This window comes from Crinia signifera, chromosome 7, assembly GCF_055691185.1.
Source record: "Crinia signifera chromosome 7, ASM5569118v1, whole genome shotgun sequence".
NCBI lineage: Eukaryota > Metazoa > Chordata > Amphibia > Anura > Myobatrachidae > Crinia > Crinia signifera.
In genome coordinates, this window is record NC_139223.1 from 55,856,045 (window position 1) to 55,877,227 (window position 21,183).

General features: G+C 45.2%; 1 protein-coding gene across 1 annotated transcript in view; it reads right to left on the bottom strand.

Annotated features, from left to right (window-relative positions):
- Nucleotides 1-21,183, bottom strand: part of DNAAF5 (dynein axonemal assembly factor 5) — a 66,938-nt gene that overhangs the window by 44,288 nt on the left and 1,467 nt on the right. The window contains exons 2-6 of the mRNA XM_083153148.1: nucleotides 19,455-19,639; nucleotides 15,663-15,787; nucleotides 8,896-9,014; nucleotides 8,382-8,614; nucleotides 2,348-2,560 (exon numbers count right to left, since the gene is read on the bottom strand). Of these exons, the coding sequence (XP_083009274.1) occupies nucleotides 2,348-2,560; nucleotides 8,382-8,614; nucleotides 8,896-9,014; nucleotides 15,663-15,787; nucleotides 19,455-19,639 (875 nt within the window). The remainder of the gene's footprint in view (nucleotides 1-2,347; nucleotides 2,561-8,381; nucleotides 8,615-8,895; nucleotides 9,015-15,662; nucleotides 15,788-19,454; nucleotides 19,640-21,183) is intronic.

The following is a 21,183-nucleotide window of genomic DNA, read 5'->3' on the forward strand; positions in this document are numbered from 1 at the left end:
CCCCTCCATGGCTGTGATTGGTCCGTCGGTCCGACGAACCAATCACGGCCTTTGGGGGCGGGCGGGGTGAGGTGGGGTGACACCAGTGTCACCCTTACACCCCACGGTGATTGGTGCTGTACTTTACAGCACCAATCACCTCCGATCCCATGTCACCGGCGAACGTTATTCGCCGGTGACACAGAAAACGCTGTAATTGGCTGTTCACACTGAACAGCCAATCACAGTGATCGGCGACGGGGGGGCGGCATCGCAGCCCCCCCCGGGCACGCAGGGACATGTCTGCTGTCAGGGACAGCAGACATTGTCCCTCTGTCACTGCGTCTCTAGACGCAGTGACAGTTTTCAGCCATGACGTATATATACGTCATGTGTCGGGAAGTACTTCCCGACCATGACGTATATATACGTCAAATGTCGGGAAGGGGTTAATATACTAAATTCAACTAATCTACATTTTAGATTTTAAGTGGAGTTCTGCTTTAAGTTCTAGCTACAGATAAAAATGCTCAATATCTAAAGAACATATTCTTCCTGGTAATAGAAGAGACCTCTGATGTGATTTATCGTAATAGCGTTATTCTGCAGAACAGAGTACCTATCACATACACAACCGACGGCTTAGCTATGCATGTAGGAGCAATTTCTATTCACACCACTCGGCACGGCAAGTTGGTGATCAGACACAAGACGCCACACAGATTAGCCGGTAGCTGTGAAGTCGGAGCTAGGTCTCTCCTACCTATGATCTCTGGTTACATAGGTTTAGGTTATAGAGTAACTGGTGCTCACGTTACACCAGTTCAGCTGCCGGTTCCCTGTGGATTGGTGCGATCGTATTAACACTACCAGTCGCTGCGTAACAAATGCATTAACAAGGTCTGCAATCATTTCATTTTCCAACACACTGCTGGACAAACAAGCTGGTTATGGGAAATACATAGCAACATCTGCAGAAGCAAACAAACAGAATGCACAATATTCGTAAAGATGGCTGCTTTTTGTTCATGTTGGTAATGTCTTGTAGGTTCTACACACTGGTTTAAAGAGCCATATCGCGTTTCGCTGTCTCAGCTGCCAGGTGCAGACTCCTGGGCCATACACCTGGGAATGATCCATCCTACAGTATGCGCCGCTTATTCAGTTATTAGAGGGAGATCACAGCACTCAGTGACTGAAATGACATGGGGTGCTGACATTACATCATTTTAAATCCATAATTTGGATTCTCTGACATGACCGGATTAGTTTATGAAATTGTGCTGCCAGCCTGGATTAAGCCTCAAGTATAGACCGTCACTCAACAGCGTTCTATTGAAAGAACAAGTCACATTTATGAAAGGCTATCGTTGACCAGAGTACAGTGTGGTGTGTTTGCTTTGTTCACAATCAACAGAACATATACACAAAAATACATTGTTAATTATCTTCCAATACATCAACACACTGGAAATTGCTGCAATTACCACTGGCTGGCAAACAATAGAAAGCATTGACAATTGCTCTTTAGCCTGTGATGATTAATCTGCAAGCAGCTTCCCAGGAGAGTTACCATAACAAAGGACTGTTCTCAGATCTGCAGTATAGGGGACACATACACTAAAGGGAGGACTTCATAGCATTGTATTTTTCTGCATGATTCAGTATATCATATGGGTATGTATAATTATGCACTGCAAAGCACGACTTCTGATTGGTCAAGGTAAAATGAATGATTGTTGTTCTGAAAGCTTTTGTCATTGGAGGTTTATACACTACACACAAATTACTGTGACAGTGATTGGGCAATGGGTGGGAGTATAATAAAAAGTGATGTCTAGAGTTTGTATGTTCTTTACCCTGCTTGGTTTTGTGGTACGTAAACTCAATTTGACCCTAGTATATGTGCACAGGTTACAGGGAAATTAGAGTTCAAGTTTTACAAGGTAAATGTTTCTCAATAAACGTATTGGTTAAATTTGTTGGGAGCCAATTAACCTACCAGTATATTTTGGATTGTGGGAGGAAACCACAGAGTACCCAGAGGAAACCCACATAGGCACGGGGAGAATATACAAACTCCACACAGTTAGGGTCATGCTTGGAATGGAACCCATGACCTCAGTGAAAAACCACATGGGGTATAGTCCAGTCAAGTCCTGCAAAAATCTTTTGCTTAGAAATGGAGGATACGGATGATGTAACTATTAGCATTACTGCCTTTGCAAAAGTGAAGTCATGGATTCAATTCCCTGTGTGGAGTTTGTATATTTTCCCTGTGTTTCTGGTACAGAAAGTACAAAAATAAACCCATTTCCCCAAGTATCATCCATTACACTAGCCCCTGCCCTGTAAACTCATTTCATACCTTTTCGGACCCCTGGCAGATCTCAGTCTGGCAAAGGACGTCAGCAATGCGATGTATGTGGGGCTGCAGCACTTCCTTCGAGCTTCCTCTTATATATGCCGCCAAGACCATCAGGTGGGAGGCTAGTGGAGACTTACGAAGTGCTGGCAAAACCAGCTTGAGGAACACCTCAGGGTTCACAAAGGTACCGATTAACTCTGCTGATTTTACGCTCTGGAAACAAGATGGTACATTACATTATCAGTAGAACATTAGCACTGATTATACAAAATACATTTATATGTCAGCTTACACATTTGTTCTGCGTTCTGAGCTTCTGAAATGAGGATATGATCGAACACCCAAGTACCCTAGAGAGATCTACTATTACACTGGTGGTGGGACTGGTGGAGAGATCTACTATTAAACCGGCAGCTGCACTCAGCTAATCTAAAGCAGGAAGACAGAGTCATACTATTGCTGGGGTCATGCAACGTTTCCTGTATACACCACCAATCAGTAGATGAGGATTCCCAGCTACATATCCGGTGGTTCACAAACTACTATACCGATGGTACAGTATTCTGCTCCAGATACCCCATGTACCTGTTGGAGAGGTTGTCACATGCATGGAACCATCCCACCCGATGGCAATGCCCCAACATCTCCCCTCTCTAACAATACTTGATTGCTTGTAGTTTTATTTGCAGATAGCCTGCTCCCTCCAACTGCTTTCACCCCTTTAAAAAATTCCCATTGTTACTTGGGTATGCGACCATTAGGTACACAGACAGTAGGTCAACACATGGAAAAGATCGACATGGTTTTTTCAGGTTTTTTATCATCCTAGTGGATGTGGAGGTGGGAATATAACAGTTTGCCGAATGCAGCGAGTCACCGTGCCTGATGCGCTTGCCATGTGGGGGGGACGCGGTAAATTTATGCCGCATCCATGTCAACTTATGTCGATACACATACAAAAAAGCTCATGTCGAACTTTAGCATGTCAACCTTTTGAACAGGTCAGCCTCTTTTCACCTTCGACCTACTGCCAATAGTGGTGGAATGAATGACTGTTCAAGGTATATATTGTTGACTTAACAATCCATACCAGCTACTGGATAACAAATCCTGTCTACTACTGTGTCCTGTCACATTGTGGCCTCAAGCAAACACCACATTCTCCACCATTACATCTAAATGATGGCATATCTATTGGGAACCATGACCATATACAAAAAACATTCAGATCTCTTTGACCCTACATTCTATCACTACGTTCCCTTGGATTATTCCGCTCTCCTTCCCATTCTCCCTGCAGGATACCACAGCGGGTGCCGGACGGGGTCCCGACAGTCAGGATCCCAACAGTCATTTACCCGATGTCGGGATCCCGACAGTCAAAACCCAGACACAGGGGTGCCCGGCAGCCACCGGCTATTCTCGCTTGTGGGGGTCCACAACCACCATAGAGGGAGAATAGAATAGGTGGCGAGCGTAGCGAGCCATCATGCCCACAAGGGGCTCTGTTGCGCTCACCATGCTGTCTAGGTCCGTCCAGTCAGAATCCTGACGTCGGGCTAATGACTGTCCGGATCCCGACTGTCGAATCCTATACCACACCTGACACAGAATGTCCCTTCCCCCTTGTTCCCTCCTTATTTTTCTAAAACCGCCTTCAATTCCAGCTTCATATTGTCACATTGAAGCCTGTATTTTGTGGCCGATTGCTTATTCTATTTAAAACACTTTCTATCAGTGAAACTCGAACAATTCTTACTAAAACAAATACTGGTTTTGATTTTATTTAACGAACTATGATGGGATGTGAAAAAATAATAAGTTTGTCTTTTACCGCAATCTTTGTCAGATGGTAATTATCAATACAATTGTAGCCTATTTTTCATCCAAAGAAACGGCACGTTTTCGGCAGAACACACACACAGAATAAGTTCCTAGACCTAGATCAGTTAAGAAAGGTCATTTACTGTGTTTTGGTTTTTTTCCAAGCAAGGGAAAAACAATCCACAGTAACGACCAGCTTACAGAGCTAATTGCATACCCCCATGGGGTCAATTAGCTGCGGTATTCTGCCACCCTACGGCAGTGCCCAGCGTAACCACCGTGTTTCCCTAGTTGATCTTCATCTGAAATGTATCTCGGTCTCTTTAGCCCACCTAAAGGAAGTCACTTTGTGGGAGAGAGGGTTTAATGCTAAGCCCTTAGCAGTCATCCATCTCCAGTACAAAGTGCAGCATTTTATTAACACGCCATGGCATTACAACCATACCTCTGCCTCCCCAAGTGTACAAAGCTCTTTGTCATTGTGCAGTGACGTGAATTTGGAATATCTACACTAGAACCACAGACAGGGGTGAAATCACTTATGACTCAGTTTATTTAAACAACAAATTCACTTGGAAAAATATATGTCACCCAGAAGGAACACTTGTCTATCAAGTTCTCCAATTACATATGATTAACCGTATAGATGGGTTTTAAATCTGGATCTGCGTGAAATATTACACGGCTGTCTGTCGGTGCAATGACGACCACACATGTAATTGTGGCGGAGATTAGCTGGTAAAGACACGCACTGGGAATTCAGTACATAGTTCTACGAGTGGTCTCTTCATACGAGCTCCATGGCATAGAATGTGTTGTTTAAACACCTGGGATTGTAGATGAAACAAAGCTTTGTTCCCTATGATGGAATATTCTGACAAGGCGCTCCACTCACACTGCACACCATTCATCTTCCCTAGGACGCTAAGTCACACAGGCGATTCTGTAATACATTTCCCGCATGTAGAATCCCTTTATCACATTATGGCATAAAACAACATTTCACAGGAACAAACAGCGAACTGAACACAATAAACATGTCAAAATCTTATTTTATGGTAGTGGAACCAGCGCTGTTCAGATAATGTGCGCGCGGAATTAGAAAAATGATCTATGAAATGTATGTCAGGCAGCTTCCTTATTAATGCTTGCTGCCTTATGGTTCCTTCGTATCGCAAACCCCCCCCCCCAACTTCCTTTCTATTGTACCATAGCTATGTGCAAACTGCACACATGTAAGACGTAGCACAATGCTCTATCAAATATATGCCGGAAATCCAACAGTAAAACCTTTGCTATCTGATGGCTCAATAAACACACTGATTAAATATATTGTATAAAAGACCTTCAGGCTGTGTGTATAAAGGTCCTGATTCTGGTTCATTCGCAAAAGCAAACTCATTCTTTAATGGACAAAACCATGTGCACTGCAGGTGGGGCTGATGTAACATGTGCAGAGAGAGTTAGATTTGGGTGGGGTTTGTACTTCAACCTGATATCTAAATTGCAGTGTAAAAATAAGCAGTTAGTATTTATCCTGCACAGAAACAAAATAAATACCCCAATCTAATACCCCTTTTCTACTAGCAACCTGGGTCAGACCCAGGAATTTGTACCTGGATCAATACCGGGTTGGACCTGGGTTTAAAGACATTTCCACTACAGTGCTACCCGGTAAATTCCTGGATCAGCCCCATACTCTCTCTGCACGTTACATTTTCCCCACCTGCAGTGCAAATGGTTTTGTCCATTAAAGAATGAGTTTGCTTTTGCGAGTGAACCAGAATCAGGCCCAAAGTGTATGTGACACAAATTGATTTTAGTGTAAGCGCCCAAAATTGGTTTCATGTACAAAATTATTACAAATACGTGTCCATGAACAATAGTACGCTCTCCTCGATAAACACGATTAATATTAACTCTGGGTCATATGGCTTCAATTGAAAGATTCCAGTGCTCCTTCCCTCCTTCCATGTTAACATAATGTTGGCTCTTTCTATAGATTGTAAGCTTGCGAGCAGGGCCCTCCTACCTCCATGTCAGTTTGTATCTACCCAGTTTGTTTAATCACTGGTTTTTCCAATTGTAAAGCACAACGGAATATGCTGCGCTATATAAGAAACTGTAAATAAATAAATAAATAAATCTTTCAGACCAGGGTTCCATTACTCTGTTTTATTAACGGCCCCAGGCGTTTCTGGCTTGCAATATTGGCATTACATCTCACTAGGGGATCTATGTAACTAAACCTTGGAGAGATAAAGTGAAAGAAAGTACTAGCCAATCATTTCCCAACTGCCATAGTGTTTGAAAAATCCAGTTAGGAGCAGATTGGTTGATACGTTATCTCTCCACACTCTCTCTCACTTTCTTCAAGGCTTAAGGCCCCCATACATTAGGCCGACTTGTCAAGTCGGACCCAATACTCCTGTGAGCCGCCCGGCAGCTCCCCGGGAGGCTCACATACAATTTGGCACTTGATGAGCCAAATTTTACATGTGATAAATCGCTAGCAATTTATCACATGTACGGGGAGCTGCAGCGGGCGGCGAGGGGCAGGTTGCGGGCGGTGAGGGGCATGGGGGCCAGTGGTGATCAGGGGCAGCAGTGGGGCGGGCAGCGGGGGTACTGAGTGCTGACCTGGGGGCGGTGTGGTCAGCAGCATGGCTCATCAGGGGGACGCCGGAGCGGGCAGCGGGTCCTGACGCTGTAACTAGCCGGCGGCGACTGTGTGTGATGATCTGGCCGGGCGCTGTGATCATTCACATATATCATTCAGCAGCGCTGCGGGACGGACGGGGCCGGGCACTGGGCAGTGGCGGGTATTATATTTTTTAAAACACCTGACAAATGACTAGCCGTTCTCTGATTGGCTGAGAGCTCTCAGCCAATGACTGACCGTTGGCTGAGAGCTCTCAGCCAATCAGAGAACGGCTAGTCATTTGACAGGTGTTTTAAAAATATAATACCCGCCACTGCCCGGCCCCGTCCGTCCCGCAGCGCTGCAAAATGATATATGTGAATGATCACAGCGCCCAGCCAGATCATCACACACCAGGCGCCGCTGGCTAGTTACAGCGTCAGGACCCGCTGCCTGCTCCGGCGTCCCCCTGATGAGCCCTGCTGCTGACCACACCGCCCCCAGGTCAGCACTCACCGGCGCCGCCAGCTAACAGGGAGGTCGGACGTGATCGTATGTACTGACCGTCCGACCTCCCTGATCCGATTTGATGCGCACGGGACCGCGCATCGGATCGGATCAGATGTCACAGTCCTGCGATTTTGGGCCGATTTCACCCGGTTATCGGCACAAAGTGCCGAAATCGGATGAAATCGGCCCAAAATCGCATAGTGTATGGGGGCCTTTAGGGCCTGATTTATAACTGCTCACTAGGCTGCGTTAACGCCGCTCCGCCACATGCACAACCCCGCCATGGACAGCTAACTCTCTATGCAGACAAGGGGCAGATGTGTAGGATAATGAAGCAGGGGGATAATGTGGAGTGCGGGTAGGCTACAACAAAAAGCTGGTCTCATTGAGCCTGAGAGGAAGTTTGTTCCTGGAGGAGAGACACAGAGTGTGTGTGTGTACAAACCCTGCAGATGTAGGAGGGAGGAGCTGTGGGACCAGATGACGGCCATAGACTGGGAGCATGCTTAGAAGAAACGGGATGGGATCATTTGGTCTACAGCAACTAGGTCGAAAAGCATTGTGTCGACACCACTAGGTCGACAGGCAGCAAGGTCAACATGGGTCTAGGTCGACACAAACATTAGGGCGACAGTCAAAAGGTCAACATGGGGTTTTTCACTGTTGTTTGACCCGAATGGCAACACTGTTGACATGGACACAGTTTGAAGTGCACCGCATCCCCTCGCTTCTCGCACAATGCCTCACTACATTGGGCACACTATTTTATTCTCCCACCACGCCCTAGTGGATGGTAGGGCATGAAATACCGCCTGTCGGCACATGTCGGCTCAAAAAACGTGAAAAAAAACCCATGTCGGCCTTTTTTGACTGTTGACCTTGCCCATGTCAACCTAATGCAAGACAGAGGGGGTTCTCTTCCCATGTCAACCTAATGCTTGTGTCGACCTAATGACCTGTCGACCTAGTGGTGTTGACCCAATGCTTGTCAACCTAGTTGCTGTAGAGCTAATAATGACCGTATCCCTAAGAAACTAGGGGCTTTAACTCTGCACTTACATTTTGCACTACTTTCTCCTCTTCATCCAGACAAGACCGGTACAGTGTACTGAGTAAAAGCTCCATGTGCTGTGTGGTGTGATCCTCTGCATGCAGCAGCAATACAAAAAGGAGCTGTGCGGCTTTAATCCGTGTGGCTACAACCCAGTCTGTTATGTCGTGACTGATAGCTGGGAGGATCTTCGACAGGTTTCTAAAAATCAGCTCACGACATCCCAATCCAGGTCTCTGAACTGCAAAGGAAAAAAGGCAACATCATGCACACAACAGACAAAGCCAAATAATCATCTAGATTCATAAACATTTAGGGGATTACAAACAGACAAACGCGGACAATTTTAACCAGTGCACAATACACGTCCTGGTATGTACCTTACTAAAGCTGATAACAGAAAACAATGGCTTGTATTGTAAATGTAGACACATTGGAGTAAGGTGAAAAAATGTATATATTCGGCTTGTTATCCCTAGAACATTTGCCTTTGTGTAGTATTCTCTACTCATTGCGACTCACCCCCAGATGGATACAATGGAGGACAAGGGACACCGAAGTCCATCTTGTCTTTCAAATCATCCTCATTCTCGCTCTCCCATTGTAAACCAGTTTTCTGCCAATAGTCCAGGGCTGTTTGTCTGTATTTGGAGTCAAAGGAAATATATTAGAGTGCATTTATCAATGGAGCGTTATTCACAGCAGATGATAAACCGATGATGTATTAATATGATGGAGACACGGTCTGTATTTCCATATACAGTGACGAGAGCATTTATCATGCAGCACAGAATATGGGGATAAGCACCCAGCACTGGGAGATCGATACATTACACAAGTTTTCCCCTTACTGACCTGTAAGCTAAATGTGGTTCACCAAGGCTTTGTGGTGCTCTGCTCTACATTAGCCTATATGGCGAATGTTTGGAAACTGGTCACATTCATGGGCACACTAGTGTGGAATACAGAATATTACTTTCTAACAGTATAAAGAATGTACATGTCCTCTTATTTGTATGCGTTAGTCTTAGAACTACAACTATTTTGTTATCAGAAGAGGTTTCGGTACTTGTTTCCTAGCACGGCGCCCGTCGGGTCCCATCGCATACCATTAGTTAAGGTATGCGATGGGACCCGATATTAGGGTTTTAAGAGCTTCCTATACAATTTTAGCATTGCGTCGCATCGCATGCCATGCGACGCGATTACACCCGATTTTACATTGTACAGGCACCCTGATGTTAAAGCCACCCCCACTATCAACGCCAACCCGAAGCATGGAGATACGCGTCCTCCGACCTTTTTCATACCCCCACTATCCACGTCGGCGTGGAGTTGTTTTTAGCAAGTGTGGCAAGCGCAGCGAGCCCCGCGAGGGGACGCGGAATACATGTGAAGTAATCCGCGTCCCCTCGTGGGCCTCGCTGCGCTTGCCACAATATATAAAATCAACTCCACGCCGACGTGGATAGTGGGGGTATGAAAAGGTCGGAGGACGCGTATCTCCATGCTTCGGGTTGGCGTTGATAGTGGGGGTGGCTTTAACATCAGGGTGCCTGTACAATGTAAAATCGGGTGTAATCGCGTCGCATGGCATGCGATGCGACGCAATGCTAAAATTGTATAGGAAGCTCTTAAAACCCTAATATCGGGTCCCATCGCATACCTTAACTAATGGTATGCGATGGGACCCGACGGGCGCCGTGCTAGGAAACAAGTACCGAAACCTCTTCTGATAACAAAATAGTTGTAGTTCTAAGACTAACGCATACAAATAAGAGGACATGTACATTCTTTATACTGTTAGAAAGTAATATTCTGTATTCCACACTAGTGTGCCCATGAATGTGACCAGTTTCCAAACATTCGCCATATAGGCTAATGTAGAGCAGAGCACCACAAAGCCTCGCCACGCTTCGGGTTGGGGTTCAAAGTGGAGGTGGCGTTAACAATGGGGGTGCATATAACATAGTAATCACCCATCAGGGTGCATGTACAATGTAAAAATCGTTTTGATCACATCGCATGCGATCTGGTCGCATGTAATGGGATCGATGCGATCAAAACGATGGCATCAGATTAAAACCATGGACGCCGTGCTAGGAAACAAGTACCGAGGTTTCTCTTCATAAAAAAACTTGCAAAACTCTAACCCGCAGCGGTAGGCCAAGGGGGGCCGGACAGCACAATGTAAGGCCGGCTCACTCAACAAGTCCCGCAATGCAAACAATGTGAAATTGCAGGTTTTTTTTTTATTGTGAGTGCTACAATTGTACATTACCGGCCGCGCCCCGGCTGACATTTTTGGGGTTGCAGCAACCCGTGTTATCTGGAGCGTGTGCCTACAAAGTTCGTTTCTGTTGAACAGAGACCTCAGAGGCGTGTCAGTGCAGAAGGCACCGGTCCAGACTCTCCAGAGCTTCACCCTTCTATTCCTCAGCTTGCAAGTTATGATGGTGGAAGGGGGGGGGGGGGTAATATAAAAGGGTTGCCAGTTTGAAGCTGGATTTTATTAAAATCCTAGATTAAACACTAAATATCTGAGCCACCAACCGAGCCAGCCGCTTTGAGAACTACATCTTCAAACAGTCCTTGCACTTCCAGCACCCCCCTCCCCAGTTGGAAGATGTAGGGGAGCAACATATACCATTAGAGAGGTGAGTACTTTTTTTTTTTATCATTCCCCGCAGTTTTTTCAGTGCTGAAAACCGAGCAACCAATTTTATAAAAAAATGGATACTGCGGGTATTTGGAGTGCGCATGTCCGCGTTAATCCAAAATTGGGTGGGAGGCTTTTTTTTTACCTACCTAAAACTCGCTCCTAATTAAATTCCCCCTGAGCCTCCCCTCCTGCAGCCTAAACTTAGCCATTCACATAGTCTCTCACCCTCACCATGGGGATTCTTTGGTATTTTAACTTTGGCGGTGACTTACACCCGGAAGCAGTTTACGCTTCATTTTTTCTGCCCATGAGTTTCTAGTAGAGCAGTTTGTATATTAGTGATCACAAATGCAGGACAGAGAGAATTAAATATAGTGACAGTCTTTTTCAAACAAATATAATTAAGGGAAGACAAAGCTCACTAAAACAGCTTAGATGTTGCACAAACTTCAGATAACAATGATGTGCACCCAAAGTATGAGATAATAAATCAGTTGAGGAGCCTCCATCTGCCCCAACAGAGCAGGCATCAGGTTATTTTTTTTTAATGAATGTTCAGTACACCGTTAAATCACAAATACCCCAGTTTGTCTAAAGGGTGTGCCTTTGATGCATTCAGCCAATCAGAGGCAACCAGCATCATCAGCTCACAACCTGCACCAGGAACGGTGTACCTGCAAGTCCCCTCCCAAAAAGCCTTGACATAACCCATTACATGATTGTGGTTTGTGTCAAACTTTTAGTTGTTATTGTTAGACGTAGCAGTGTGTCAACTACAGGTTAAAATGTGAAGCCAAACAAGTGAACATTCAAAACAATAGGTGCTCAGCCAATTAAAAGCACCTGAAAATAATCTCGAAAAAAAAGATGAAAGTGGTATAATGTTTGAATCCATATGCTTTATTTAAAAAGTGACAGGCAATGTGAACATGGCAGTGGTTTATTGATAGCCTGCTGGCTGGATGCATCGGAAAAACTCTGCTATTGCTCTTGGAAAGTTAACACAGCAAATTAGCAGTGAGGAATGGCTGGTGCGATGTGGGTCACCACAGGAGGGGATCGGACTAGTAGAGGAGTCAAATCTGCAGCTGTTGATGAAACCTTTAAAAAAGGAGCCGTCAATCATGGCTAGGTTATAGTAGTTCTAGTACTTTCAGCTTTGTTGGGTCACAGTCGAGTGTAATTATTCAGAGCTCCAGACAAGACCATTTAGCATTCATTTATAAAAAGGTCACAGCTCCATAGGGATGTTATTATGTGCAAAAATAAAAAGCTCTGCAGTTCCTTAGATGGTTTGTTAGTATGCGGGCAAAGCAGAGCTGACGAGCACCTGTGTTGCAGAGAGCATATCCCGCAGGTTACCAGACTGCGTATGCTGTGAATCTGGGCATGCGCAAGTATCCAGCGATGCAAAGTAGTAACTGTAATATGTTCAGTCAGACAGGGCGCGTCAATATTATTATTGGCTAGGTGGAGCTGGAAGGTACCATAGAAACAAGGTAGAGCTAGAGCTATTCCTCTAGCCCCAGCAGTCAGACAGATGCACCTTCATCTCAATCAGCTATACTGTCAAAGGGCTTGGAAATTGCACACTCAATAGCCTCCAATGGGCCCTGCACACGTAGCAATAGAAAACCTATTTTCTAAGCGATTTGACTACGTTTTACTAGATCGCTTAGAAATTAAGCACACACTGTGTGTGTGTGTGTGTGTGTGTGTGTGTGTGTGCGCGCAAGGCCCATAGTGATGCTATCTCCGGGAGAAGTAGATCACGCATGCAGGATAAATCAATCAGATCACTTAGCAAGAGAAAGCGCATCATCCATTTTGTTGTGAAAGGAGCCATCAGCGTTCTACGTCACCAGAACACTCCCTGCCTCTCCCTGAGCCCTCCTCCATTCTCTACAAGCTGCTGCTTGGAGAAGACATCCTGAGAACCCTCCTGTTTTGTAAGTATTTCTTAAAACTTTTCCACTGTACCACCAACACTTTTTTGGGGACGCACAGACACCACTGTGCCACCAACGGTTTTAATGAGTGTGAGGGGGTATGGCACCCCATTTCACCACCACGTGTAGGGGGATGCAAGGCACAGCAGCAGAGGGGCTGGCTTGTTTATATGTGCAGAGTGGTTGCCACCCCACTGTGCCACCAATGATGAAAGTCACTGACTCGACTAGAATTACTATCAGTATGATATAATGACATCACTGACTAATGGAACGGATTCAAATGGATGGTATATATTGTTGTAGCTGACTGATGAAATATATGTTCAAGGTCATCCAATTTTATTTAATTATTATTTGTAAATGTTCTGTCCAATATGTGATTTGTAATTATATTTGGGCCATGACAGGGATAGTTTTACCATATGTTTCTTTGTTTGGCAAACACTGGGTAACACTGTATTTTCTGTTGTGGTGCTGCAAGTACGGATGGTGTAATGGTTAGCATTACCGCCTCACAGCACTGAGGTCATGGGTTCCATTCCCACCATGGCTTTAACGTACTTGCGTGGGTTTCCTCCGTGTACTCCGGTTTCCTCCCACAATCCAAAAATATACTGGTAGGCTAATTGGCACCCAACAAATTACCCCTAAAATGTCTGTGTGTGCGTGTACATGTGGTAGGGAATATTCATGTAGATTGTGAGCTCCACTGGGGGCAGAGACTGATGTGAATGTTCAACTATACTCTGTAAAGCGCTGCGGAAAATGTATGCGCTATATAAGAAACGGTTTATAAATAATAATAAATAAGTATATAATAATTTTTAACAGAGGATATATAAGGGGTACATTGTTTGCGGCAGGAACTATTTTTTGGCACCTTAATTACACCCGTTTCCTGAGAGATATTTTGCACCAAAGTACAGGCTGGTGAAAGTGTGCACCGACAATGACGACTACTATGATTATTGCTACCTTACCCAGTGTAAATCAGCCATCTTGGGTGAGCTACAATAGTTACAGCGGGTTAAAACAAAAGATTAAACAAACAATAAGATACCCACAGAATAACCAGTTCCATGGACTGTTCAACCGAACCACTAAAGTCCAATAGAGTAGAGGGGGGTGGAAAAAGGAATATGTGCAGTGGAGATAAACCTTGGGTACAGAAGAGGAGAACAAGCTATACTACAAAACACAGTCTATACCGTGAATCAGGGGCGGAACCATTACTAAAAATGGCCTCATGATGGTGGCAAACAAATGTAGGCGGAGCCAACACCAAAATAGGCAGGATTAATACATAACTATACCTGTGTGGAAGCCCCCGATTTCAATATACTTAGCAGCTTTAAGCTCTGGGGGCCAATAGTCTGCCGTGACAATCCACAAACCTCCACATTTAAAATAATATCCCCAACTCCACCCCACTGGGAACAAACAGACCCCAAAACCTCCATCAAGCAGAAAACCAATTACCACAATATTCTAGTGGAGCACAGACATTTTTATACCCCAGATAGCACACACTCCTGTTCCTATAGCAAGTGTCACAATAGATATAGAAGGACATCCACCTTATAGGAGTATTTTCAGCATTAGGTACTATGCTCTGTGCATTGGCAAAATGTTAATTGTGTGGGAGACAGGAGGGGGATGGGGCCACATGTTTAAAAAAAAATCTGACAGGTGTCTGCGAGACCTATGGTCAATCCGCCAGCAGGGAATCCTATCAGAGTACTCACTGATTGCATACATCACAGTAGCCATTTAGCCTCACCAAGCTGATTACACCTTTGTGTGAACAATGATAATGATTCATATTATGTTAAAACAAATGTATGCTGCATGGAACAAGCCTTATGCATAACACTACAGAACCATTACAAATCAAGTACATGTATGTACGCACGCAAGCACTTAGGGGTTTATTCTAGTTCATTCTTTCTGACAAAATCCTTCTTAGATGGACAAAACCATGTGCACTGCAGGGGGGCAGATGTAACATGAGCAGAGAGAATTAGATTTGGGTGAGTTTTTTGTTTCTGTGCAGTGAAAATACTGACTGCATGATTTTACACTGCAATATAGATCTCACTTTGAAGAAAAACCCCACCCAAATCTAATTCTCTCTGCACAAGTTACATCTGCCCCACCCGCAGTGCACATGGTTTTGTCCATCTAAGAAGGATTTTGTCAGAAAGAATGAACTAGAATAACCCCCTTAGTCCAGGGGTCAGGAAAACTTTTTTTTACCTTTTACCCCAAAACATATTTAGATATGCCGACATTACTCACCCAACCCTCTGACAATTCTACCTCTCAAAGCGGCAGCAGTCCGTACAGCAGCAGGCCGGGTCTTCCAGCCTAGGGGCGCAGCATGTCAGCGGTCAGGTCTCCCATCTCAGTGGCGGCAGGCTGCAGCACATGGGTGCCGAGGCCACGCCCATCGCTAAGTGCTGTCCTCCCCGCGGCAGGTACTTCTGCACTGGGCTACGCTGCCTGCTCTGTTTGTTCGAAAATCAACTCTGCCCCCGTCGCGGCTAAACCCGGCAAGGTCCGCATTCCATGTTGGGGATTCCAGTACAACCATACAATACCCCGGAATTACATTTGTACCTCATTTGGGGTAAGTTACCCCAGTTCCCTGACCAATGACTTAGCTAATACCTTACCTAATATCAGGGATCTCATCCATAGTGCTGCTCAGCAGAAGAGGGATCAGTTTATGGAAGTATGAATATCGATCTCTGAGCTCCAAAAGCCAATTACCAACTACAACAGTGACGGCCAGTCGAACCTGCAAGATAGTAACATTCTATAAACACCTCTAGAGTAAATCAGTATGTTAGCATGGTCGCTGCTTCACAGGGTTATTATACACAAATTAGTATTCAATACAAGGTTTCAAACTGACCGTTTCAGACTAGAACGACATTTAGCACAATTTATTGATGCCTTGGGTGTGAAGAGAACATCAAAATCTTAGGCCGATATGTATACTGGTTGTGAACGTATATGCCTTTAGCTTAAAAAGGTGTTTGTTTTTTTTTAATAAAGATTTTTGTTTTCTGAAAAATGTTGTTGATTTGACAAGGACTGGGCCTCTAGGAAACATACAAGTTCACTATCAAATTGCTATCAATTACCCACTACATTTTAGCTATTGCAATGTATTTATTGCTTTACAAAGATACAAAAACCCTTCATGTGTAGCAGCCAATTGGAGAAATGACAGATAGACAGACAGACAGACAGACAGACAGACAGACAGATAGATAGATAATCTCACAGAGGCTTTTCTGCCAAAGTTAATTCACGATTCTTGGTATCATTGCTCTCATTGTGTTGATGTGTATGACACCACAGCGCTCCATAGCACTGGACAATGGCTGGTCATTTCTGTTAAAGAATGCCAAATAAGAACATTCCAGACCAGGACTCAGTTGGTAAGGGATTGGTGGGAGGGACTAAAAGTAGAGTCTCTGTCCTTAGGCTCAATTCCAAACAATCCCAGCGTTCTTTAATTTATTAATAGCATCATATCATCCTTCATGGAAAACACAACATAATGTATTCTGTAATGATAGATTACATGAAGTGGTCTTGCCTGCAATAAAAACCCTGCCTAATTTGGTGTACAGTAGGTCCCCCAGAACAGCTCTGTCCCATCGAGGTATAGACCCCACAAGACCTCTTTAGGTGTCCTGCACTATATTGCACCAAGACATCCCTGTTGCCATTCACCGGTTGTACTTCCTTGGACCACTACTAACCACTGTATACTGGGAACAGCCCACAAGACATGCTCTGACCAAGTCGCCTAGTCATCAAAATGTGGCCCTTGCCAGTTGCCCAGATTATCACGATCATCACAGTTCTTCACCATAAGAAACATACTACAGTATATAGCCCAGAACGTATCACATAAGTACCATACATAAACGCTATCCCAAAATCCACTCCACATTAGTCCCTGCACTCCATACAAATGTGTAAGTCAACACTGGGTTCTTGCATACTACAGCATACATAAAGCAATAGGTTTTAATAGAAGCATGCGAGTAATAAAAAAAAAGTTTGATATGCAAGGGACAAAAACAAAGTACAATGTGCTGACCCTAGAGCACAGTACATAAATACAATGAGTGGGCATCAGGATCACTAGTCCCAATGCCACTGTACAGTACCTCTGCAGTTCATACACTAGGGGGCGCCGATAACCGCAGCACCATTTATGCAATAAGCAACACGCAGAAAACAAGAAAGACCCACAGTATTTCTGTAGCAAGAAGAGCTCCTGTTATTGTTGTAGTACATCCAGTGTAGTACATACAGTGTCCCTTTCATGTTTCAGCACTAGAAATAAAAGCCATAGATTTCATCCAGAAAATAACCATATTGATGGAAAGCTATTGCCGCCAATTAATATAGGATGTGTCCATTACTAAATTACAGCTTGTTTGTATTGGGAATGCTGGAATGATGAAACTGTTGGATGTGAGTGAAAGGTATTTGCTGGCATCTAAGGCTTGTTATGCCAAACATCCTACTTAAAAGCATCCTCCTTGGCAGGCGCTGCCTCAGCCCACTCGTTCTCCGCAAACCAACCTAATGATGGAGAAATCTGTGACAACAACCGCATTATAACCTTTATGTGTGGGGAAGGAATGCGGACTATCATGGTGCAATGGATCAGAGTACACAGACTTATCTGGCTAGAGTGACACCAAAGCTTGCAATCTAATTTGTGATTCCAGAGAGATATTCAAATCAAGCATCAATGAAAGAGCACAATGACTCATTATGTAACCTGTATATATAATACTCATAATAAAGTGCTAGTTCTTTATATACATTATATGTTCTACCTCAGTCTTCTCTTATCCAAGAGTAATGTAGGGTACACACCACGACGACCCGCTCACGATGCACATCGTGAGCGGGTCGTCAGTGTCTCGTCCGACCCGCTCACGGTGACGCGGGGGGGCACGACCCGCTCACGAAGTGCACCGTGAGCGGGTCCGATCCGATGGCGACCCGCACCCGGCTGTATGGTCGTTCTTCAGATCCTACCTGCAGCAGGTAGGATCTGAATAACGACCGACTTGCGGGGCCGCGCATCGGATCGGGATCGGACCAGAACAGGGAAAAAAAGGGCCCAATCTACCTACAATCTACATCCAATTGGTCGGAATTGGATCTAGATTGAGAGGATCAGGCCCTAGTCGTCCTGGTGTGCACCCAGCTTAAGGGAAGCCTGCTGCTATAGCCTTTAGTAATGCCCACACTGGCCAAATGGTCATGACAATACAGTAATATAGTGGATGACCAAACAGTAACTTTATAGACATACAGTAAAACATCTCATCCCAGACATAGGGGGCAATGTTATACTTAATGTCCAAATGTATGAACAGGAGATAGATAGATAGAGATATATATATCTATCTCAATAGGGGGATCCCCTTCCTGCGCTCAGAATGCAGAATGTGCGAGCAGCTCCTATGAGGGGTCCTCTGTTAGGCAGGACCCAAAAGATAGATATGTAGGGAAAAAGAGTTTCAGAGGGCACTTCAGATGATAAAACAATTTAGAATTGCTAATTAATATTTAATAAAATGTACAGACATATAAAAACCTGTAATCAGGTATCATACAAACACAAGTGGTGAACAATCTCAACAGTGAATACAGCTCTGATTAGTTGTTCAGTTTGATCGATGACAAGGGCCGGCCCAACGCGTTTCGTCATGGTCATGACTTCCTCAGGGGCAAGAATGAAATCGAATAGTAACTATGAGTGTCCTATACAGTGGTATCCACAGATGAATAATTCTAGACAACAGTCTGGAAAGATCCCAATCACTCGGGACAGAAAAACGTTTTTTTTTCTCAAAATCAGTGGTTATTTAGAGAGTTTGTTGGAAGAAATTTCCACAATAATAGACTCCGAAGTAGTAGCATGCAGCTGGAGTTCACCACAGTGATGTATATAATCCTATATTGTGATGTATATATACACACACACACACACACACACACACATCACAATATACGATTATCTAGCCTATCTACATCTTAAGGGAGGTTGTAGGAGATCAGCAGTTACAGACAGACAGTCTCATCCCTCTAACCCAGTGGTTCCCAAACTTTCATGAATCCCGGCTCCCTGGTGTATTAGAATTTTTTATTTTATTTGGAATACAATATTAAATTAAGTAAATGGCACCTTTACTGTCGTCCTTATGTTTAGTTATGTGGTGGTGGTGCACATTTGTGCTTCTGATTGTCCACACGTTTTATGATTAGCAGCTACTAGCACTTGCATTGCCTGTCACGTTGAAACTAATGAATCTAAATTGTGGACCACCAATGCGAGGCACCCCTGGAAGACCATTGTGGCACCCCAGGCTACCTAGGCACACAGTTTGGGAACCACTGGCACTGACCTGCATACAACTCACCTGAGGGGAGTCATCAAAAAGTCTTTGTGCAAGATGAGACAGCACATCATCCACAGACTTCCCGTTGCCATACTGTATAACAGCACCTGTCGCCTGGATAGCAGACACACGGACTTTCCAATGCTGATGTGAAATGGTTTGCATAAGTGGTTTAATAAGAGATTCTGCCTGCATGTGAAAATGTTCTGGGGGGGGGAATAAAAGCATGTATATATAGTTAATGAAACTACATCCGTGTGGGATAAAAACATACAAAGGTAATTTTGTTAATAAACACAAACAGCTAACTCAATTTATGCATATCCTATAATACATACAACCCCCCTACCCCAACACACACAGCTTCCATACTGGGCAACAATAGTGCAGAAGACACTTAAAACCCATACACACAGGGTGATCCCTGCTTAGCATAGGATGCTGAATACCACTGTGAGCGTTATGTGTAAAAGGCACTACTGTGTAGTGTAACGTGAATAAGGGGCACTACCATGTTGTGTAATAGGCATCAGGAGCACTATGTGCGGTGTAATGAGAATAACATTGTGCTACTGTGTTATTTAATTTGAAATGGTTGTACTATTGTGAGACCACACATTATTTTTCACTGTGGGCTACAGCTTGCCCTGTTTCACTGCAAAGTATGGGAGGGTGCATATTTATAGTTTGCAGGAGGGTGCTGTACCGGCCCAGGAGGTACCCTACCTGGGATGCTCCTGGCATAGCTCACATGACCCGGGGTGTCTGTACCCTACCTGGGATGCTCCTGGCATAGCTCACATCACCCGGGGTGGCTGTACCCTACCTGGGATGCTCCTGGCATAGCTCACATGACCCGGGGTGGCTGTACCCTACTTGGGATGCTCCTGGCATAGCTCACATGACCCGGGGTGGCTGTACCCTACATGGGATGCTCCTGGCATAGCTCACATGACCCGGGGTGGCTGTACCCTACCTGGGATGCTCCTGGCATAGCTCACATGACCCGGGGTGTCTGTACCCTACCTGGGATGCTCCTGGCATAGCTCACATCACCCGGGGTGTCTGTACCCTACCTGGGATGCTCCTGGCATAGCTCACATGACCCGGGGTGTCTGTACCCTACCTGGGATGCTCCTGGCATAGCTCACATGACCCGGGGTGTCTGTACCCTACCTGGGATGCTCCTGGCATAGCTCACATGACCCGGGGTGTCTGTACCCTACCTGGGATGCTCCTGGCATAGCTCACATGACCCGGGGTGTCTGTACCCAGTGGCGTAACTATAGTGGGTGCAGGGGGTGCACTTGCTATGGGGCCCGGCGGCTGGGGGGGCAAGCTACCCCCTGCACCATTCAGATGTTTTTTTCTTTCTTTACCGCTGACGGCGGGCAGGGTTTCCGTGTCAGCGCAGTATAGATGCCGGGCTGCCAGTAGATGGGGGTTTGGTCCAGGTGGCCTGCGCGAGGGGGAGGGTCCGCGTTTGCTGATGCCGGGCAGTGACGTGTGTAGGGGGGCAGGTCCAGGAAACGCTGTGGCCTGTGCTGGGTGGTGGGTCAAGGAGATGCTGATGCCGGGCTGCGGCCTGTACAGGGGGCTGGTCTGGGTGCCGCTTATGCCGTGCAGCGCAGCGGCCAGCAGATTGGTAAGGGGGGCCATGGCGCTGATGTTGGGCACCGGCTGGTAAGGGGGCCATGTGACCGCTGATGCACGGGCAGGTGGGGGTGGACAGTGGAAGCAGAGTATGCTA